The 23551-nt window shown below is 69.0% G+C and overlaps 1 protein-coding gene across 1 annotated transcript in view; it reads right to left on the bottom strand.

The window, feature by feature from the left end:
• The window catches only part of PC (pyruvate carboxylase), a 33827-nt gene extending 11900 nt beyond the window's left edge, over positions 1-21927 (bottom strand). Inside the window, 21 exon segments of the mRNA XM_065048354.1 lie at positions 150-221; positions 224-268; positions 1122-1343; positions 4406-4495; positions 5068-5164; positions 5166-5213; positions 6174-6301; positions 6304-6354; positions 8348-8423; positions 8425-8475; positions 8477-8516; positions 9141-9181; positions 9183-9263; positions 10057-10208; positions 11616-11733; positions 12400-12441; positions 12443-12546; positions 14160-14325; positions 16438-16622; positions 20791-20935; positions 21763-21927. Of these exon segments, the coding sequence (XP_064904426.1) occupies positions 150-221; positions 224-268; positions 1122-1343; positions 4406-4495; positions 5068-5164; positions 5166-5213; positions 6174-6301; positions 6304-6354; positions 8348-8423; positions 8425-8475; positions 8477-8516; positions 9141-9181; positions 9183-9263; positions 10057-10208; positions 11616-11733; positions 12400-12441; positions 12443-12546; positions 14160-14325; positions 16438-16622; positions 20791-20935; positions 21763-21912 (2104 nt within the window). The 5' untranslated portion in view covers positions 21913-21927.
• Positions 21928-23551: the final 1624 nt, after the last annotated feature.

Raw genomic sequence — 23551 nt, 5'->3', positions numbered from 1 at the left:
CCCATGTATCCCCATGTCCCCCCATGTCCCCATGTCCCCCCATGTCCCCCCATGCCCCCGTGTCCCCCCATGCCCCCATGTCCCCCCATGCCCCCATGTCCCCTGTCCCACCGGTGGATGACGTTGTCGGGGTAGTTGGTGTACCCCACGGCGTTCGCCCCCCCGCAGCAGCATCTGGAAGGGGATGTTGGGCACCAGGCGCCGCAGCTCCCGCAGCCGCTCCACGGACACTCGTGCAGGAACCGCATGGACACGTCGAACGTGGCGCCTGCGGACACGGGGCGGGGTCAGCGGGAAGCCCCGCCCACGTGGAGCCCCGCCCTCTTCAAGCCACACCCACTCATTAAGCCCCACCCCTTTGCACAAGCCTCTCTGCCCAGCCCCAGTGCTCCCCATGCAAGCCCCACCTCCAGGCCACGCCCTTAGAAGCTCCACCCCTTCCAGCCCCACCCCTTGAAGCTCCACCCCCTCCAGTCCCACCCTTAGAAGCTCCACCCCCTCCTGGCTCCACCCCTCAACGCACCGCCTCTCTCCAGGCCCCACCCCTCGAAAGCTCCGCCCCCTCCAGCCCCACCCCTCGAAGCTCCGCCCTCCAGGCCCCACCCTTAGAAGCTCCACCCCCTCCAGCCCCACCCTTAGAAGCTCACCCCCTCCAGGCCCCACCCTTAGAGGCCACTCAGTGTCACAGACCCTCCCTGACCCCCCCACCCCACTGACCCCCCCACCCCACTGCCCCCCCCAGTCCCCCAGCCCCACTGACCGCCCCACATCTCCATGCCCAGTGTGCCCCCCCAGCGCCCCCATTCACTGACCCCCCCATGTCTCCAGCCCCACTGCCCCCCCCAGCCCCCCCATTCACAGACCCCCCCAGGTCTCCATGCCCAATGTGCCCCCCCAGCCCCCCCACTCACGGACCCCCCCAGGTCTCCATGCCCAATGTGCCCCCCAGCCCCCCCACTCACAGACCCCCCAGGTCTCCATGCCCAATGTGCCCCCCCAGCCCCCCCACTCACGGACCCCCCAGGTCTCCATGCCCAATGTGCCCCCCCAGCCCCCCCACTCACAGACCCCCCCAGGTCTCCATGCCCAATGTGCCCCCCCCAGCCCCCCCACTCACGGACCCCCCCAGGTCTCCATGCTGCAGAGGCCGCTGAGCGCGTGGGCGGCGAACGGCGCCACCCGGGCCAGGTCGCGGGTGCGGACGCGCGTGGCCAAGAGCGACTGGTGGGCGTCGCGGAACGTGGTGTCGGTCAGGAGGAGCCCCCGGTGCCCCCGCAGCGCCCGCGCGAACCCCCCCGGGCCGTCCCGCTGCAGCACGGCCCGCAGCCCCGCGGGGGGGGCACCTGCAACGAGAACCGGGCTCACGGAACACGCCAGGAACACGCCAAGAACATGTCAAGAACACGGGAACCCCCCCACTGCAGCACGGCCCAGGGGTCCCCTGGAACAGCATGGGGTCATGGAACACGCCAGGAACATGGGAATAACAAGGGAACCCCCCCACTGCAGCACGGCCCAGGGGGTCCCCTGGAACAGCATGGGGTCATGGAACACGCCAAGAACACACCAAGAACACGCCAAGAACATGGGAACCCCCCCGCTGCAGCACGGCCCGCAGCCCCGCGGGGGGGGGCACCTGCAACAAGAACCGGGCTCATGGAACACGCCAGGAACACGCCAGGAACACGCCAGGAACACGGGAACCCCCCACTGCAGCACGGCCCGGGGGGTCCCCTGGAACAGCATGGGGTCATGGAACACGCCAAGAACACGCCAAGAACATGCCAAGAACATGGGAACCCCCCCGCTGCAGCACGGCCCGCAGCCCCACGGGGGGGGCACCTGCAACGAGAACCGGGCTCACGGAACACGCCAAGAACACGCCAAGAACATGTCAAGAACACGGGAACCCCCCACTGCAGCACGGCCCGGGGGGTCCCCTGGAACAGCATGGGCTCATGAACACGCCAAGAACACACCAAGAACATGGGAACCCCCCCGCTGCAGCACGGCCCGCAGCCCCGCGGGGGGGGGGCACCTGGAACATGGGGTCATGGAACATGCCAAGAACACGCCAAGAACATGTCAAGAACATGGGAACCCCCCGCTGCAGCACGGCCCAGGGGGTCCCCTGGAACAACATGGGGTCATGGAACACGCCAAGAACACACCAAGAACACGCCAAGAACATGGGAACCCCCCGCTGCAGCACGGCCCAGGGGGTCCCCTGGAACAGCATGGGGTCATGGAACACGCCAAGAACACGCCAAGAACACGCCAAGAACATGGGAACCCCCCGCTGCAGCACGGCCCGCAGCCCCGTGGGGGGTCCCCTGCAACGAGAACCAGGCTCATGGAACACGCCAGGAACACGCCAGGAACACGCCAGGACACGGGAACCCCCCCCCTGCAGCACGGCCCGGGGGTCCCCTGGAACAGCATGGGGTCATGGAACACGCCAAGAACACGCCAAGAACATGCCGAAGAACATGGGAACCCCCCCGCTGCAGCACGGCCCGCAGCCCCACGGGGGGGCACCTGCAACGAGAACCGGGCTCACGGAACACGCCAAGAACACGCCAAGAACATGTCAAGAACACGGGAACCCCCCCACTGCAGCACGGCCCGGGGGGTCCCCTGGAACAGCATGGGCTCATGGAACACGCCAAGAACACACCAAGAACATGGGAACCCCCCGCTGCAGCACGGCCCGCAGCCCCGCGGGGGGGGGCACCTGGAACATGGGGTCATGGAACATGCCAAGAACACGCCAAGAACATGTCAAGAACATGGAACCCCCCCGCTGCAGCACAGCCAGGGGGTCCCCTGGAACAACATGGGGTCATGGAACACGCCAAGAACACACAAGAACACGCCAAGAACATGGGAACCCCCCGCTGCAGCACGGCCCAGGGGGTCCCCTGGAACAGCATGGGTCATGGAACACGCCAAGAACACGCCAAGAACACGCCAAGAACATGGGAACCCCCCCGCTGCAGCACGGCCCGCAGCCCCGTGGGGGGGTCCCCTGCAACGAGAACCAGGCTCATGGAACACGCCAGGACACGCAGGAACACGCCAGGAACACGGAACCCCCCCCCTGCAGCACGGCCCGGGGGGTCCCCTGGAACAGCATGGGTCATGGAACACGCCAAGAACACGCCAAGAACATGCCAAGAACATGGGAACCCCCCCCGCTGCAGCACGGCCCGCAGCCCACGGGGGGGGCACCTGCAACGAGAACCGGGCTCACGGAACACGCCAAGAACACGCCAAGAACATGTCAAGAACACGGGAACCCCCCACTGCAGCACGGCCCGGGGGTCCCCTGGAACAGCATGGGCTCATGGAACACGCCAAGAACACACCAAGAACATGGGAACCCCCCCGCTGCAGCACGGCCCGCAGCCCCGCGGGGGGGCCCCCTGGAACATGGGGGTCATGTACCATGCCAAGAACACGCCAAGAACATGTCAAGAACATGGGAACCCCCCCGCTGCAGCACGGCCCAGGGGTCCCCTGGAACAACATGGGCTCATGGAACACGCCAAGAACACGCCAAGAACACGCCAAGAACAGGGAACCCCCCCGCTGCAGCACGGCCCACAGACCCGCAGGGGGGGGTCCCCTGCAACGAGAACCGGCTCATGGAAACACGCCAAGAACACGCCAGGAACATGGGAACCCCCCCACTGCAGCACGGCCCGGGGGGTCCCCTGGAACAGCATGGGGTCATGGAACACGCCAAGAACACGCCAAGAAACATGGGAACCCCCCCCTGCAGCACGGCCGCAGCCCCGTTGGGGGGTCCCCTGGAACAGCATGGGGTCATGGAACACGCCAAGAACACACCAAGAACATGTCAAGAACATGGGAACCCCCCGCTGCAGCACGGCCCGCAGCCCTGGGGGGGGGGGCACTGGAAACAACATGGGGTCATGCCAAGAACACGCCAAGAACACGCCAAGAACATGGGAACCCCCCGGGGCCGTCCCAGTGCAGCCCCCATGCCGGGGGGGGCTGGGGTGGGACACGGGGTCAGCACACGCGGGGAACACGCCGCATACATGCCAAGGTGCGTCACGCACACGCCAAGCACATGTGACACCTTTGGAGCCCCCTGACCCCCCACAAGGTCTGTGAGCCCCCCCCCTTGGATTTGGGGATGCCCCCAGACCCCAGGATGCTGCCCCATCCTCTAAACACAGGGAGGGACCCAGGCGTCCGGGGAGGGACGGGGGTCACATGATACCCAGAAGCCCCCCAAAGGACACAGGAGGTCACGTGACCTCTAAAGACCGCCCCCCCTTCCCCCTCCAAGATCCAGACCCCACCTTGGAGTTGGGGACCCCCTCCCACCCCATCCCATAGCCCAGGGAGGGACCCAGGCGTCCGGGGGACTCACCCATGGGCACCGGGGGGGGGGGTGGGCTCCACCAGCGCAGCCTTGGCCTTGACGGCAGGGGGGTGCTGGGGCCGTTCACCATCACGTGACCTGCGGGGGGACATTATTGGGGGGGGTGGGACACCCCAAAAACCCACAGACCCCCCCATGGACCCCAGTGTCCCCCCCAGACCCCCCCCAAACACCTCTTAGAGCCCCCAGACCCCCCCAAGATCCCTCCCAAAGGCCCATTAGAACCCCCCAGGACCCCCCCGTTCCCTCCCAAGACCCCTCAAATCCCCCAATGACCCCCCCAAGATCCCCCCAATGACCCCCAGGACCCTCAATGACCCCCCAGGGACCCCTTAGAACTCCAGGACCCCCCAAAATCCCCTCAAAAACCCATTAGCCCCCCCCAGTGACCCCCAGGACCCATCAGAACCCCCTGAAGACACATTAGACCCCCCCAGTGTCCCCCAGGACCCCTTAGAACCCCCCAAAGACCCATTAGACCCCCCCAGTGACCCCCCAGTCCTCCCCAATGACCCCCCCAGGCTCCCCAATGACCCGTAGGACCCCCCGAAAGACCCCACAGGCCCCCCCGTGACCAAAGGACACCCCAAAAGACCCCCCAGGCCCCCCCAATGACCCCCAGGCCCCCCCAATGACACACCCCCCCATACCCAGATAATGCAGCAGCTTCTGGGCCCGATTCTGGCCGGGGCTGAGGTGGAAAAGTTCGGGGTTCTCGTCGATGAACTGGGTGTCCACGGCCCCCCCCCAGGAACTGGGGGTGCGCCAGGACGTTCTGCAGGAACGGGATGTTCGTCTGGGGGGACACACAGGGGGGGTCAATGGGGAGAAACCAGGGGGGGGGGGCATCACCCCCCAGAACATCGAGACCCCAAAATACAGCCCCCCCAAAACCCCTCGTGTGTCATGCAAGGAACTGCCCAGCCCCCCAGTCCCCACCCCCTGACCTTGACCCCACCCGTGACCTTGACCCCTCGGTCTGACCTTGACCCCGTGGATGCGAAACTCACCCTTGCCCGGAGCATCTTGGTGGCCCCAACCCCCTGTACCCCCCCGATCCCCATAATCCCCCAGCCCCTGACCTTGACCTTGACCCCTGGCCTGACCTTGACCCCTGGCCTGACCTTGACCCCGTGGATGCAGAACTCAACAGCACTCAATGCATCTTGGTGGCCTCAAACCCTCCGATTTCCCCCCAAATCCCCCCAGTCCCTCACATTCCCCCCAGGCCCTGACCTTGACCTTGACCCCACTCTGACCTTGACCCTGTGGATATGACCCTTACCATTGCCCAGCGCATCTTGGTGGCCCCAAACTCCCCCAAAAACCCCCCAATCCCTCCCAGCCCCCACCCCCCCAGCCCCTGACCTTGACCCTGCTCTGACCTTGACCCCCCGGATGTGGAACTCGGCCAGCGCCCGGCGCATCTTGGTGGCCCCAACCCCCCCCAATCTGCCTCAGCCCCACACCCCCCCCAGCCCCTGACCTTGACCTTGACCCCACTCTGACCTTGACCCCCCGGATGCGGAACTCGGCCAGCGCCCGGCGCATCTTGGCGGCCCCAAACCCCCCACCAATCCCTCCCAGCCCCCACCACCCCCAGCCCCTCACCTTGACCTTGACCCCACTCTGACCTTGACCCTGTGGATATGACACTTACCATTGCCCAGCGCATCTTGGTGGCCCCAAACCTCCCCCCAATCCCTCCCAGCCCCCACCCCCTGGACCCTGACCTTGACCTTGACCCCGCTCTGACCTTGACCCCCCGGATGCGGAACTCGGCCAGCGCCCCGGGCATCTTGGCGGCCGCCGTGGGCCTGGTCGGGCCGTGCGCCACGACCTTGACCAGCAGCGAGTCGTAGTGGGGGGAGATGAGGGCGCCCTGAAGGCGGAGGCGCCGTCCAGCCGGATCCCATCCCCTCGCCGCTGCGGAACACCTGTGGGGCACACACGTCACCTATGGGGCACATACGTCACCTATGGGGCCCCTACGGGTCCTGCGCACGGTCCTATGGGTGCGCCACGGACCTATAGGGGCACCCCTGAATGGGGGGTCCCATGGCGGGGTCCATGGGGTGTCAAGGTGTCCGTGGGGGTCAGGGGGGTGTCCCATGGGGGGGTGAGGGGGTTCCCTGGGGTTCCGAGGGGTTGGGGTCCCATGGGGGTTCAGGGGGGGGTGACGCATGGGGGGTACCACGGCGGGGTACCAAGGGGGGGTCCCTGGGGGGTCAGGGGTCCCTGGGGATTCCCAGGGGTCAGGGTGTCCATGGCGGGGGCAGAAGGGTGTCCCATAGCAGGGTGTCCCATGGGGGGGTCCCTGGGGGGTCAGGGCTCCCTTGGGGACTCCCAGGGGGTCAGGGTGGCCCTGGAGGGTCAGGGGGTCCCTCAGGGGTTCCCAGGGGTCAGGTTGTCCATGGGGGGGGCACAGGGGGTGTCCCATAGCAGAGGGTCCCATGGCGGGGGTCCCTGGGAGGGTCGGGGGGGTGTCCCAAATGAGGAGGTCCCATGGTGGGGGGTCCCATGGGGGGGTCCCTCAGGGCTTCCCAGGGGTCAGGGTGTCCATGGGGAGGGCAGGGAGCTGTCCCATGGCAGGGTGTCCATGGGGGGGGTCCCACAGGGGGTCAGGGTGTCCATGGGGGTGTCCCATTGGGGGGTCCCATGGGGGGGTCCCTTGGGGCTTCCCAGGGGTCAGGGTGTCCATGGGGGGCCAGGGAGCTGTCCCATGGCGGGGTGTCCATGGGGGGGTCCCTTGGGGGTTCCCAGGGGTCAGGGGTGTCCATTGGGGGGGTCAGGGGGGTGTCCCATAGGGGTGTCCCATGGGGTGTCCCACAGGAGGTCAGGGTGTCCATAGGGGTATCCCATGGGGGGATCCCTTGGGGGTTCCCAGGGGTCGGGGTGTCCATGGGGGTGTCCCATGAGAGGGGTCCCTCGGGGGGTCCCAGGGGTCGGGGAGTCCCATGGGGGGGTCCCTTGGGGTTCCCAGGGGTCGGGGTGTCCATGGGGGGTCAGGGGGGTGTCCCATAGGGGTGTCCCATAGGGGTGTCCCATGGGGGTGTCCCATGGGGGTGTCCCACAGGAGGTCAGGGTGTCCATAGGGGTATCCCATGGGGGGATCCCTTGGGGGTTCCCAGGGGTGTCCATTGGGGGGGTCCCATGGGGGGCTCCCTTGGGGGGTTCCCAGGGGTCGGGGTGTCCATGGGGGTGTCCCATGAGAGGGGTCCCTCGGGGGGTCCCAGGGTCGGGGTGTCCATTGGGGGGGTCAGGGGGGGTGTCCCATGGGGGTGTCCCTTGGTGGGTCCCTTGGGGGTTCCCAGGGTCGGGGTGTCCATGGGGGGGTCCCACAGGAGGTTGGGGTGTCCATAGGGGAGTCCCATGGGGGGGTCCCTCGGGGGGTCCCAGGGGTCGGGGTGTCCATGGGGGGGTCCCACAGGAGGTCAGGGTGTCCATAGGGGAGTCCCATGGGAGGGTCCCTCGGGGGGTCCCAGGGGTCGGGGTGTCCATGGGGGGGTCCCTTGGGGGTTCCAACGGTCGGGGTGTCCATTGGGGGGGTCAGGGGGGTGTCCCATGGGGGTGTCCCTTGGTGGGGTCCCTTGGGGGTTCCCAGGGTCGGGGGTGTCCATGGGGGGGGTCCCACAGGAGGGTCGGGGTGTCCATAGGGGAGTCCCATGGGGGGGTCCCTCGGGGGGTCCCAGGGCTCGGGGTGTCCATAGGGGGGTCCCATGGGGGGGTCCCTCGGGGGTTCCCAGGGCTCGGGGTGTCCATGGGGGGGTCCCATGGGGGGGTCCCTCGGGGGGTCCCAGGGCTCGGGGTGTCCATAGGGGGGGTCCATGGGGGGGGTCCCTTGGGGGTTCCCAGGACTCGGGGTGTCCATGGGGGGGTCCCATGGGGGGTGTCCCACGGGGGGTCCCACGGGGGGGGGTCCGGGGTCACCTCGATGGCGGCCGGTGTCGGGCTGGAAGCCGGCGCGCGGGGTCCCTCGGTGGGTGACGCGGCACTGGATGGCGCAAGCCGTTCACCGCGATGCTCTCCTGGCTCAGCCCCAGCTCGGGCAGCGACCGCGCCGGCGGCCACCTGCAGCTGCGCCTGCACCAGGTCCACCCTGCGGGACCCAGGCGTTCGGGGGGACCCAGGCGTCCGGGGGGACCCGGGAGTTTGGGGGGGACCCGGGAGTTTGGGGAACCCAGGCGTTCGGGGGGACCCAGGCGTCCGGGGGGACATGGGAGTTCGGGGGACATGGGAGTTCGGGGGGACCCGGGAGTCTGGGGGGGACCCAGGGGACCAGAGCATCCCTCATCATCCCACTTCTCTCCAAGGACCCAGGAGTATGGGAGAGGACCAGGAGTTCGGGGAGGGACCCAGGAGTTCGGGAGGGACCCAGGAGTTCGGGAGGGACCCAGGCATCCGGGGGACACAGCAGTTCAGGGGGATCCAGGAGTCAGGAGGACCTGGGAGTTCAGGGGGAGCCAGGAGTTGGGGGGGACCCAGGCGTCCAGGGGGGGACCCAGGCATCGAAGAGGGGACCAGGAGTTCGGGAGGGACCCAGGCAATTCGGGAGACCATAGCATCCCACATCCCCAGGACCTCAAACCCATCCTGCAACCCCTAACCCCAGGGACACCCAGGGGGGGACCAAGGCATCCGGGTCACCTCTCTCCCACCCCAGAGGGGACCCAGGCGTCCGGAGGGACCCAGGCGTCCGGGAGGGACCCAGGCGTGCGGGTGCTCACCGGTGATCTCCTCGGTGACCGTGTGCTCCACCTGCAGCCCGCGAGTTCACCTCGATGAAGTAGTAACCGCCGCTCTGGTCCACCAGGAACTCCACCGTCCCCGCGTTCTCGTACCCCACCTGCGCCACCGCGGCACCCCCGACCGTCAGCCCGGACGCCGGGGTCCCCCCCGGACGCCTGGGTCCTCCTGGATCGCTGGGTCCCACCCCTGAACTCCTGGGTCTCCCCCACCCAATACCTGGCTCCCCCCATGGCCCCTGGGTCCCCCAGCTGATGGATCCAGCCCCCATCCCTGAACTCCTGGGTCCCCCCCGAACTCCTGGGTCCCCCAGCTGATGGATCCAGCACCCATCCCCGAACTCTGGGTCCTCCCCCGAACTCCTGGGTCCTCCCCCGAACTCCTGGGTCCCCCCCCTGAACTCCTGGGTCCCTCCCTGCACTCCTGGGTCTCCCCCCGCACCTCCTGGGTCCCCCAGCTGATGGATCCAGCCCCCATTCCTGAACTCCTGTGTCCTCCCCGCACTCCTGGGTTCCCCCCCCGAACTCCTGGGTCTCCTCCCTGAACTCCTGGGTCCCCCCCCCGAACTCCTGGGTCCCCCCCCCCGAACTCCTGCGTCCCCTCCCCGCACTCCTGGGTCCCCCCCCGCACTCCTGGGTCCCCCCCCCGCACTCCTGGGTCCCCCCCCCCGCACTCCTGGGCCCCCCCCCCGAACTCCTGGGTCCCCCAGCTGATGGATCCAGCCCCCATCCCTGAACTCCTGTGTCCTCCCCGCCCTCCTGGGTCCCCCCCCGCACTCCTGGGTCCCCCCGCCTCCTGGGTCCCCCCCCCACCGCCACGCACTCCTGGGTCCCCCCCCGCACTCCTGGGTCCCCCCGCCCTCCCGGGTCCCGCCGCGGCTGCGGGTGCGGTACCTGCCGCGCCAGGCGCACGGCGTCGCGGGCCAGGCGTGCGCGCAGCTCGGGCGGCAGCCGCGCGGCCGGGGCGATCTCCACCACCTTCTGGTGCCGGCGCTGGATGGAGCAGTCGCGCTCGTGCAGGTGCACCACGTTCCCGTGCTGGTCACCTGACCGCGGGACGGGGTCATCGCGGGGGGACCCAGGCGTCCGGGACACCCCCCACAGGGACCCAGGCGGCCGGGAGACCCCCAGAGATGGACCCAGGAGTCCGGGAACCCCCCAGAGACGGACCAGGAGTCCGGGAACCCCCAGGTGTTCAGGAGCCCCCAGAAAGGGACCCAGGCGTCCGGGACACCCGCAAAGGGACCCAGGCGGCCGGGGAGACCCCCAGAGATGGACCCAGGAGTCCGGGAACCCCCCAGAGGTGGACCCAGGAGTCCGGGAACCCCCAGGTGTTCAGGAGCCCCCCAGAAAGGGACCCAGGCGTCCGGGAGACCCACAGAGGGACCCAGGTGGCCAGGAGACCCCCAGAAAGGGACCCAGGCGTCCGGGAATCCCCAAAGCCCCCAGGACCCCCAAACCCCCAGGGACCCCCCAGGACCCCCAAACTCCCCAGGACCCCCCAAACCCCCCAGAAACCTCCCAAACCCCTCCTAGGACACTCCCAACCCCCCCCAGGACACTCCAAACCCCCCAGGGACCCCCCCAGGACCCCCCCAAACCCCCAAGATCTCCACCATCCCCATGTTCTCGTACCCCACCTTTGGCACAAGGGCACCCCAAACATCAGCCCGGATGCCAGGGTCCCCCCCGGACGCCTGGGTCCCTCCCTAGATCGCTGGGACCCCCCCCCCCCAAACTCCTGAGTCCCTTGAGGATGATGCAGGTCCCTTCCCCGGATGCCTGGGTCCCCTCCCGAACTCCTGGGTCCCCCATGTAGTTCCCGGGTACCCCCCCCCCCTAATTCTGGGGTGTCCCCCACCCAACTCCTGTTCCCCCCACACAGTCCCCTGGGTGCCCCCCACCCAATTCCTGGCTCCCCCCATGGGCCCCTGGGTCTCCCAGCCGAGGGATCCAACCCCCCCCATCCCCGAACTCCTGGGTCCCTCCCCGAACTCCTGGGTCCCCCATGCAGTTCCTGGGTACCCCCCCACCTCATTCTGGGGTGTCCCCCACCCAACTCCTGTTCCCACCTGACCCCCCAGGATCCCCCAAACCACCCAGGATCCCCCAAACCCCCAGGACCCCCAAAGCCCCCAGGACCCCCAAAGCCCCCAGGACCCCCCAAACCCCCAGGACCCCCAAACCCCCCAGGACCCCCCAAACCCCCCAGGACCCCAAACCCCCCAGGACCCCCAAACCCCCCAGGATCCCCCAAACCCCCCAGGATCCCCCAAAGCCCCCAGGACCCCAAAGCCCCCAGGACCCCCCAAACCCCCCAGGACCCCAAACCCCCCAGGACCCCCAAACCCCCCAGGACCCCCAAAGCCCCCAGGATCCCCCAAACCCCCCAGGACCCCCCAAACCCCCCAGGACCCCCCAAAGCCCCCAGGGCCCCCCAAAGCCCCCCGTACCCAGGATCTGGACCTCGATGTGGCGCGGGCGCTCGATGAATTTCTCCAGGAAAAGGGCCCCGTCCCCGAACGCCGCCAGAGCCTCCGAGGAGGCGCGCGAGAAGCCCTCGGCCAGCTCCTGCGGGCGCCGGACGCCTGGGTCCCTGCAGGACGCCTGGGTCCCTGCCCGGACGCCTGGGTCCCCCCTCCCACACTCCTGGGTCACCCCCGAAGTCTTGGGTCCCACCCCTGAAATGCTGGTTCCCCTCCCTGTAATCCTGGGACCCTCCTGAGTCCACCCGAACTCCTGGGTCCCCTCTCAAACTCTTGGGTCCCTCCTATATGCCTGGGTCCCCCCTGAACTCCTGGGTCCCCCCCTGAACTCCTGGGTCCCCCCTGAACGCCTGGGTCCCCCCCCCGAACTCCTGGGTCCCCCCCTGAACTCCTGGGTCCCTCCCCTGAACTCCTGGGTCCCTCCCCTGAACTTCTGGGTCCCCTCCCGAACTCCTGGGTCCCTCCCCTGAAAGCCTGGGACCCCTCCCGAACTCCTGGGTCCTCCCCTGAACTCCTGGGTCCCTCCCAAACTCTTGGGGCCCCCCCTGAACTCCTGGGTCCCTCCCGAACTCCTGGGTCCCTCCCCTGAACTCCTGGGTCCTCTCCCAACCTCCTGGGTCCCCCCTGAACTCCTGGGTCCCCTCCCCAACTTGATTGGTGTCCCAGGAAATTGGGGAGATCCCAGGGGTCCCGGGGAGGGGGGGTGATGATTCGGGGGTCGCGGGGTTTTGGGGTGTCCCCCCCCACGTACCTGGGGGTCCCTCACGACCCTCATCCCGCGGCCGCCCCCCCCCGTGCGCGGCCTTGACCATGACCGGGAACCCGACACGGGCGGCGAAGTCCTGAGCGACCTCCAGTGACCCCACCGGGGTGGGGGTCCCGGGAACCACCGGCACCCCTGGGGGGACACGGGGGGGTCAGGGGACCCCAAAACCCAACACCCCCCCAGGACCCCCCATAACCCACCACGGGGGTCCCGGGAAACACCGGCACCCCTGGGGGGACACGGTGGGGGTCAGGGGACCCCAAAACCCAACCCCCCCCCCCAGGACCCCCCATAACCCACCATGGGGGTCCTGGGAACCACCGGCACCCCTGGGGGGACTCAGGGGGTCAGGGGACCCCAAAACCCAACACCCCCCCAGGAACCCCCATAACCCGCCATGGGGGTCCCGGGAACCACCGGCACCCCTGGGGGGACACGGGGGGGGTCAGGGGACCCCAAAACCCAACACCCCCCCAGGACCCCCCATAACCCACCATAGGGGTCCTGGGAACCACCGGCACCCCTGGGGGGACATGGGGGGGTCAGGGGACCCCAAAACTCAACACCCCCCCAGGAACCCCCATAACCCGCCATGGGGGTCCCGGGAACCACCGGCACCCCTGGGGGGACTCAGGGGGTCCCCAAAACCCAACACCCCCCCAGGACCCCCCATAACCCGCCATGGGGGTCCTGGGAACCACCGGCACCCCTGGGGGGACTCAGGGGGTCCCCAAAACCCAACACCCCCCAGGAACTCCCAAACCCCCATAGCCCCCCATAGCATACCCATGGCAATGGCTCTATAGCCCCATAGCCCCCCATAGCCCTCATAGCCCCATAGCCCCCCATAGCCCCCATAGCCCCCCATAGGCCCCCATAGCCCCCCCGGCATACCGGCGGCGATGGCGATGGCTCTATAGCCCCCATAGCCCCCATAGCCCCCATAGCCCCCATAGCCCCCCATAGCCCCCCATAGCCCCATAGCCCCCCATAGCCCCCCATAGCCCCCCATACGCCCCCATAGCCCCCATCCCCCCATAGCCCCCATACCCCCCCATAGCCCCCCATAGCCCCATAGCCCCCCATAGCCCCCCATACGCCCCCATAGCCCCCATCCCCCCATAGCCCCCCATACCCCCCATAGCCCCCCATACGCCCCCATAGCCCCCATCCCCCCATAGCCCCCCATACCCCCCCATAGCCCCATAGCCCCCATAGCCCCCCATAGCCCCCCATAGCCCCCCATAGCCCCCATAGCCCCATAGCCCCCCATAGCCCCCCATACGCCCCCATAGCCCCATAGCCCCCATAGCCCCCCATAGCCCCCCATCCCCCCATAGCCCCCCGGCGTACCGGCGGCGATGGCGATGGCTCTATAGCCCCCATAGCCCCCCATACCCCCCCACAGTCCCCCGGCGTACCGGCAGCGATGGCGATGGCTCTATAGCCCCCATAGCCCCCCATACCCCCCCATACCCCCCCATAGCCCCCCGGCGTACCGGCGGCGATGGCGATGGCTCTATAGCCCCCATACCCCCCCATAGCCCCCCGGCGTACCGGTGGCGATGGCGATGGCTCTATAGCCCCATAGCCCCCCATCCCCCCATACCCCCCCATAGCCCCCATAGCCCCCCATCCCCCCATACCCCGCCATAGCCCCCCGGCGTACCGGCGGCGATGGCGATGGCTCTATAGCCCCCATACCCCCCCATAGCCCCCCATCCCCCCATACCCCCCCGGCGTACCGGCGGCGATGGCGATGGCTCGCGCCTCCACCTTGTCGCCCATGCTGCGCACGACGCGCGGGGGGGGCCCCACGAAGCGCACCCCCGCGTCCACGCAGGCCTGCGCGAAGTCCGCCCGCTCCGACAGGAACCCGTACCCGGGGTGGATGGCGTCCACCGCGTTCTCCTGCGGACCCAGGCGTCCGGGGGAGTCACCAGACCCCCCCTGACCCCCCCGCAACGTCTGGGACCCCCCCGGACCCCCTGACACCCCCCACAATGTCTGGGACCCCCCCAGACGCCAAGACCCCACCCCATCCTATAGACACAGGGAGGGACCCAGGCGTCCGGGGGAGTCACCAGACCCCCCCAGACCCCCCCGCAACGTTTGGGACCCCCCCGGACCCCCTGACACCCCCCACAATGTCTGGGATCACACCCCATCCTATAGACACCGGAGGGACCCAGGCGTCCGGGGGAGTCACAGGACCCCCCCACAACGTTTGGGACCCCCCCCGCCCCCTGACACCCCCCACAATGTCTGGGACCCCACCCCATCCTATAGACACCGGAGGGACCCAGGCGTCCGGGGGTCACGGGACCCCCTCAGAGACCCCCGGAACGGCTGGGACCCCCCCGGACCCCGAGACCCCACCCCATCCTATAGACACAGGGAGGGACCCAGGCATCCGGGGGAGGTCATGTGACCCCTACGGAACCCCCTCAAGGGACCAATGGGGGCCATGTGACCCCCTCAGACCCCCCCTCCCCTGACCTCCCCACAACAGCTGGGACCCCCCCTTGGAGTTGGGGACCCCACCCCCAGACCCCGGACGCCTGGGTCCCCAATGTCCTCAACACCCCCATTGCCCCCAATGTCCCCATTGTCCCAATGTCCCCAATGTCCCCATTGTCCTCAACGCCCCCATTGCCCCCCATGTCCCCATCGCCCCCATTGTCCTCAACGCCCCCAATGTCCCCATCGCCCCCATTGCCCCCAATGTCCCCATTGTCCCAATGTCCCCAATGTCCCCATTGTCCTCAACGCCCCCATTGTCCTCAACGCCCCCCATGTCCCCATCGCCCCCATTGTCCTCAACGCCCCCAATGTCCCCATCGCCCCCATTGTCCCCCATGTCCCCATTGCCCCCATTGTCCCCATTATCCCCAATGTCCCCATTGCCCCCAATGTCCCCAATGCCCCCATTGCCCCCAATGTCCCCATTGTCCTCAACGCCCCCATTGTCCCCAACGCCCCCATTGCCCCCAATGTCCCCATTGCCCCCATTGCCCCCAATGTCCCCATTGCCCCCATTGCCCCCAATGTCCCCATTGTCCTCAACGCCCCCAATGTCCCCATCGCCCCCATTGCCCCCATTGTCCTCAATGCCCCCAATGTCCCCATCGCCCCCATTGTCCCCAATGTCCCCATCGCCCCCATTGTCCCCAATGTCCCCATTGCCCCCATTGTCCCCATTATCCCTAACACCCCCATTGTCCCCATCGTCCCCAATGTCCCCATTGTCCTCATCGCCCCCATTGCCCCCCATGTCCCCATCGCCCCCATTGCCCCCCATGTCCCCATTGCCCCCATTGTCCTCAATGCCCCCAATGTCCCCATCGCCCCCATTGTCCCCAATGTCCCCATCGCCCCCATTGTCCCCAATGTCCCCATTGCCCCCATTGTCCCCATTATCCCTAACACCCCCATTGTCCCCATTGTCCCCAATGTCCCCATCGTCCCCAATGTCCCCATTGTCCTCATCGCCCCCATTGCCCCCCATGTCCCCATCGCCCCCATTGCCCCCCATGTCCCCATTGCCCCCATTGTCCTCAATGCCCCCAATGTCCCCATCGCCCCCATTGTCCCCAATGTCCCCATCGCCCCCATTGTCCCCAATGTCCCCATTGCCCCCATTGTCCCCATTATCCCTAACACCCCCATTGTCCCCATTGTCCCCAATGTCCCCATCGTCCCCAATGTCCCCATTGTCCTCATCGCCCCCATTGCCCCCATGTCCCCATCGCCCCCAATGCCCCCCATGTCCCCATCGCCCCCATTGTCCCCAATGCCCTCATTGTCCCCAACGCCCCCATTGCCCCCATTGCCCCCAATGTCCTCATCGCCCCCATTGTCCCCAACGCCCCCATTGTCCCCATATCCCCACCGCCCCCAATGCCCCCAATGTCCCCATCGCCCCCATTGTCCCCATCGCCCCCATTGTCCCCATCGTCCCCATCACCCCCATCGCCCCCATCGCCCCCACTGTCCCCATGGTCCCCGTGTCCCCGTGGTCACCTGCGCCACGCGGATGATGTCGGGGATGTGCAGGTAGGCCTGCACGGGCGCCAGGCCGCGGCCCACCAGGTAGGCCTCGTCGGCCTTCTGCCGGTGCATCTGGCCCGTGTCCTGCTCCGAGTACACGGCCACCGTGCGGATGCCCAGCTCCGTGCACGCCCGGAACACGCGGATCGCGATCTCGCCTGCGGGGACACGGGGACAGCCTGGGGACACCTGGGACACCTGGGACAGCCCTGGGACAGCCCTGGGACAGCCCTGGGACAGCCCTGGGGACACCCTGGGGACACCCTGGGGACACCTGGGACACCCTGGGACAGCCCTGGGACAGCCCTGGGGACACCTGGGGACACCCTGGGACACCCTGGGACACCTGGGGACACCTGGGGACAGCCCTGGGACAGCCCTGGGACACCCTGGGGACAGCCCTGGGGACACCCTGGGGACAGCCCTGGGGACAGCCCTGGGACAGCCCTGGGGACACCCTGGGGACACCCTGGGACAGCCCTGGGACAGCCCTGGGGACACCTGGGGACACCCTGGGACACCTGGGGACACCTGGGGACACCTGGGGACAGCCCTGGGACAGCCCTGGGGACACCCTGGGACACCTGGGGACACCTGGGGACACCTGGGGACAGCCCTGGGGACAGCCCTGGGGACAGCCCTGGGGACACCTGGGGACAGCCCTGGGACAGCCCTGGGACACCTGGGGACACCTGGGGACACCTGGGGACACCTGGGGACAGCCCTGGGGACAGCCCTGGGGACACCTGGGGACAGCCCTGGGACAGCCCTGGGACAGCCCTGGGACACCTGGGGACACCTGGGGACACCTGGGGACACCTGGGGACAGCCCTGGGGACACCTGGGGACAGCCCTGGGACAGCCCTGGGACAGCCCTGGGACAGCCCTGGGACACCTGGGGACAGCCCTGGGACACCTGGGGACAGCCCTGGGACAGCCCTGGGACAGCCCTGGGACAGCCCTGGGACAGCCCTGGGACACCTGGGGACAGCCCTGGGGACACCTGGGGACAGCCCTGGGACAGCCCTGGGACAGCCCTGGGACAGCCCTGGGACACCTGGGACAGCCCTGGGGACACCTGGGGACACCTGGGGACAGCCCTGGGACAGCCCTGGGGACACCTGGGGACACCTGGGGACAGCCCTGGGACAGCCCTGGGGACACCTGGGGACACCTGGGGACAGCCCTGGGACAGCCCTGGGGACACCTGCGGACACCTGGGACAGCCCTGGGGACACCTGGGGACACCTGCGGACACCTGGGACAGCCCTGGGACAGCCCTGGGACACCTGGGGACACCTGGGGACAGCCCTGGGGACAGCCTGGGACAGCCCTGGGACAGCCCTGGGGACACCTGGGACACCTGGGGACACCCGGGGACACCTGGGGACACCTGGGACAGCCCTGGGACACCTGGGGACAGCCCTGGGGACACCTGGGACAGCCCTGGGGACAGCCCTGGGACAGCCCTGGGGACAGCCCTGGGACAGCCCTGGGACAGCCCTGGGACAGCCCTGGGGACACCCTGGGACACCTGGGACAGCCCTGGGACAGCCCTGGGGACACCCTGGGACACCTGGGACAGCCCTGGGACACCTGGGGACACCCTGGGACACCTGGGACAGCCCTGGGACAGCCCTGGGACAGCCCTGGGACACCTGGGGACACCTGGGGACACCTGGGACAGCCCTGGGACAGCCCTGGGACACCTGGGGACAGCCCTGGGGACACCTGGGACAGCCCTGGGGACAGCCCTGGGACAGCCCTGGGACAGCCCTGGGACAGCCCTGGGGACACCCTGGGACAGCCCTGGGACAGCCCTGGGACAGCCCTGGGGACACCCTGGGACACCTGGGACAGCCCTGGGACACCTGGGGACACCCTGGGACACCTGGGACAGCCCTGGGACAGCCCTGGGACACCTGGGGACACCTGGGACAGCCCTGGGACAGCCCTGGGACAGCCCTGGGACAGCCCTGGGGACACCTGGGACAGCCCTGGGACAGCCCTGGGGACACCTGGGGACACCTGGGGACACCTGGGGACACCTGGGGACAGCCCTGGGACAGCCCTGGGGACACCTGGGACAGCCCTGGGGACAGCCCTGGGACACCTGGGACAGCCCTGGGACAGCCCTGGGACAGCCCTGGGACACCTGGGGACAGCCCTGGGACAGCCCTGGGGACACCTGGGACAGCCCTGGGGACACCTGGGGACACCCTGGGACAGCCCTGGGGACACCTGGGACAGCCCTGGGACAGCCCTGGGACACCTGGGACAGCCCTGGGACAGCCCTGGGGACACCTGGGACAGCCCTGGGACAGCCCTGGGGACAGCCCTGGGGACAGCCCTGGGGACAGCCCTGGGGACACCTGGGACAGCCCTGGGACAGCCCTGGGACAGCCCTGGGACACCTGGGGACAGCCCTGGGACAGCCCTGGGACACCTGGGACAGCCCTGGGGACACCTGGGGACACCTGGGGACACCTGGGGACACCTGGGGACAGCCCTGGGGACAGCCCTGGGACACCTGGGGACAGCCCTGGGACAGCCCTGGGACAGCCCTGGGGACACCTGGGGACACCTGGGGACAGCCCTGGGACAGCCCTGGGACACCTGGGACAGCCCTGGGGACACCTGGGGACACCTGGGGACAGCCCTGGGACAGCCCTGGGACAGCCCTGGGACAGCCCTGGGGACACCCTGGGGACACCCTGGGGACACCCGGGGACAGCCCTGGGACAGCCCTGGGACACCTGGGGACACCTGGGGACACCTGGGGACACGCTGGGGACACCTGGGGACAGCCCTGGGACACCTGGGGACACCTGGGACACCCTGGGGACACCTGGGGACACCTGGGGACACCTGGGGACAGCCCTGGGACAGCCCTGGGACACCTGGGGACACCTGGGGACACCTGGGGACAGCCCTGGGACAGCCCTGGGACAGCCCTGGGACAGCCCTGGGGACACCTGGGGACACCTGGGGACAGCCCTGGGACAGCCCTGGGACAGCCCTGGGACAGCCCTGGGACACCTGGGGACACCTGGGGACACCTGGGGACAGCCCTGGGACAGCCCTGGGACAGCCCTGGGACAGCCCTGGGACACCTGGGACAGCCCTGGGGACACCTGGGGACACCTGGGGACACCTGGGGACACCTGGGGACACCCTGGGGACACCCTGGGGACAGCCCTGGGACAGCCCTGGGACAGCCCTGGGACAGCCCTGGGACACCTGGGGACACCTGGGGACACCTGGGGACAGCCCTGGGACAGCCCTGGGACAGCCCTGGGACAGCCCTGGGACAGCCCTGGGACACCTGGGACAGCCCTGGGGACACCTGGGGACACCTGGGGACACCTGGGGACACCTGGGGACAGCCCTGAGGGGAAGGGGACGTGGCCGCCATCTGGTTTCCCAGCTCTGTGTGACACCCAGATGTGCATTTTGGCTTTGGAGGGACATGGGGACACTTGGGGACACCTGGGGACACCTTGGGGACACATTGGGGACATCATGGGGACAGCCCTGAGGGGAAGGGGACGTGGCCGCCATCTGGTTTCCCAGCTCTGTGTGACACCCAGATGTGCATTTTGGCTTTGGGGGGACATGGGGACACTTGGGGACACTTGGGGACACTTGGGGACATTGTGGGGGGGAAGGGGACATGGCTGCCGTCCGGTTTCCCAGCTCCGTGTGACACCCAGATGTGCATTGGGATATGGGGACACCCTGGGGACACTTGGGGACACTTTGGGGACACCTTGGGGACACTTTGGGGACACCTTAGGGACACCTTAGGGACAGCCCTGAGGGGAAGGGGACGCAGCCACCATCTGGTTTCCCAGCTCCATGTGACACCCAGATGGGCATTTGGATATGGGGGGACTTGGGGACACTTGGGGACACTTGGGGACATCGTGGTGGGGATGGGGACGTGGGGACAGTGACACTGTGGGGTCACCCCGTCCCCTTGGGGACAATTCACCTGTGGGGGGACACACGGTCACGGTGCCAGTTCTGAGCTCTGCGTAATGCTGGGGACATGGGGGGACATTGGGGGACATGGGGGGACATTGGGGGGGTCCGGGGGACATTGGGGACCCCCCCCCGGTGACCGGGGTGTCCCCAGGGTGTCCCCATGGTGTCCCCATTGTCACTCACCCCTATTGGCCACCAGCACCTTTTGGATGGGCCAGTAGGTGATGGGGACATTGGGGGGTTCAGGGGACATTGGGGGGACATGGGGGGGTCCGGGGGACATTGGGGACCCCCCCCCGGTGACCGGGGCGTCCCCACGGTGTCCCCATTGTCACTCACCCCTATTGGCCACCAGCACCTTGCGGATGGGCCGGTAGGTGCCGGTGTCGGTGGCCGCGGTGCGGGGGGGGGGACCCCGGAACAGCTGGAACAGCCGCCCCCCCAGGAGGGTGCGACCCCCGCGGGGGACCCAGAGCTGCCACATCTGGAGGGGGGGAGGGAAAGGTCAGAGGTCAGCGCCATCCTCCGCCCCTCTTCCCCCCTCCCCCCCCCCCCCGGAGGGACCCAGGCGTCCGGGGCCACTCGCCTTTGCCCCAGTGCCCTTTGACCCCCCGCTTCCCCTCCCCCCCAATTTTCCCAGAAGGGACCCAGGCGTCCGGGCCACCCCCCCCCCCCTTCCCCTTTCCCCCAGTGCCCTTTGACCCCAGGCCCCCTCCCCCCCCCTTAATTAGCAGGACCCAGTTAATGAGGGGGTGACACGTGTCCTGTGCACACGTGTGCAAAGCCCCTTGCACGAGGACATTTGCACAAGCTCCCTTTGCACAAGCACCTCTTGCACAAGCACCCACGTGCACAAGCCCCCCCCGGGCACAAGCACCTCTTGCACCACCCCCTCTTGCACGAGCACCTTTTGCACGAGCACCTTTTGCACGAGCACCTTTTGCACACCGCCCCCCCCGCCGTGCACAAATCCCCCCTTGCACCACCGCTTTGCACACAACCCCCTTGCACGACTCTCTTGCACAACCCGCCCTGTGCACAAGGCCCCCCCACTTGCACAAGCACCTCTTGCACCACCCCCCCTTGTTGCACAAGCACCTGTAGCACGACCCTCCCCTCCCGTGCACACCACCCCCCTTGCACGAGCACCTCTTGCACCACCCCCCCTTGCACAAGCACCTTTTGCACAAGCCCCCCTTGCACGAGCACCCCCCCTGCACGACTGTCTTGCACAAGCCCCCCCTTTGCACAAGCACCTGTTGCACGGTCCCCCCCCCCCGTGCACACCCCCCCCTCCCCTTGCACGAGCACCTTTTGCACGAGCTGCGTTTGCACGAGCGCCTCTTGCACGAGTCCTGTGTGCTCTCGCCCCCCAACTCCGGACAGGCCCCGCCCCCTCAGTGGCCCCGCCCCCCGCGGCCCCGCCCCCCTCAGTGGCCCCCCGCCCCCTCCGTCAATCATTGACCCCCGGGGGGCAAAGTCCACACGGGCCAAACTGGGCTCGGGGGGGCGAGTCCGGGCTATAGGGGCTGCCGGGGGGGTCGGTGCCTATAGGGGGATCTGCTCTATAGGGGGTGCCAGCCCTGCGGGGGTCCCACGACCTATAGGACACCCCAGGTCCCACAGAGAGCGGTCCGGGGGGGGCCTGTGCGTGGGCGTCTTGGCCGCTATTAAACTATAGGGGGCTGGTCTATAGGGGTCTCAGCCCTATAGGGGTCCCAGCCCTATAGGGGGGTCCCGAACCTATAGGGGTCCCGGACCTATAGGGGTCCCGGACCTATAGGGGTCCGGTGGGGGGGAGGACACGCGGGACGGGGTCACTTGTGCCCTGGGACATATGGGGCGGTCACGTGGGTCCCGGCAGCTATAGGGGACCCCGGGCTATAGGCGGGGGGTGTCACATGGGTCCATGGTCACGTGCCCCACGGGTTCCCCCCCTACCCCCCCCAACTCACCGCTCCGCGGTCGCCGCTTCCCCCGCGTCCCGGTCGGCCCCGCCGGCCCCGCCCCCTCCGCCCCGATTGGCCAAGCGGCCGCCCCACCTCCTTTACCGCCAAGGCCCGCCCCCCTTACCGGCGACCGGCGGGAACGGACGCGCCTCATTGGTCACCTGCCGCCGCTCCCGCTTCGCTATTGGCCTGAGCGGCCGCCACTCCCAGCTACCAGGCCCTGCCCCCTCCACTTCTGGGCGGGGCGTCGTGACGTCACGGCGGTGACCGCTCGCCGCCATTGGTCGCCCGCGCCGGCGCCTCCGCTCGAGCCGATTGGCCGCGGAGAGGGGAGGGGGGGCGTGGCCGCCGGGGAAGGGGCGTGGCCGCGTGACCGGGGCGGCGCGGACACGTGACCACAACAGCCCGCGTCACGTGGGGGTGACCGCGGCACCCGCGGCGCGATGACCCCTCCGGGCCCGCAGGGGGCGCGCTCCGCAGCGCCGCCGAGCCGCTCCGGGCCCCACCGGGAGCCTTCCTGCAGGCCCCAGCGCGCTATAGGCGTCACCCTATAGCCCTTTACCCCCACAGACACCCGCTGGCGCGCCGCAACCCTCCTTCCCCCTATAGGAAACACCGCACGGCCCCTATAGATCCCGCTATCGCTGCGGCGCACCCAAACCCGCGCTCCCCATCACACTCCCTCCCCACCTCCGTTGCCATGGCGACCACTGGCGCATGCGCAGCGCCGCCGGGCTGCGGCGGGAGGGGGCGCGGGGCGCAAGCGCGGCCACGCCCACACCCCAAAGCCCCGCCCATCCCCAGCCCCGCCCCCCCGGCAGCCGGAGCGGCCGCACGGACAGACCCACAGACCCCGGACAGACGGGCGGGCCCGGCGGGGCCTCCGCCATCTCCCCCTCGTTGTCGCCGCTGTCCGCCATGGCCGAGCCCGCCGCGCAGTCCCCGCTCGTCTCCTCGTCCCCCGGGCCCTGCGGCGGCTCCGGCCCCGCGTTCTGCGCCGGTGAGAGCGGGGGAGAGCGGCCCAGCGGGGGCGGGAAAGCGGCGTGCGGGGGGAGAGCGGCCTGGGGAGTGGGGGAAAACCGCCTTGAAGGGGGAAATGTGAGGTAAAGATGGCTTTGGGGGGGGGGGGATGTGGGGTGGAAAGGGGTTTG

This window comes from Columba livia, unplaced genomic scaffold (assembly GCF_036013475.1).
Source record: "Columba livia isolate bColLiv1 breed racing homer unplaced genomic scaffold, bColLiv1.pat.W.v2 Scaffold_725, whole genome shotgun sequence".
NCBI lineage: Eukaryota > Metazoa > Chordata > Aves > Columbiformes > Columbidae > Columba > Columba livia.
The sequence above is the reverse complement of the archived record's forward strand: the minus strand, read 5'-3'. Positions and strand labels throughout refer to the sequence as shown.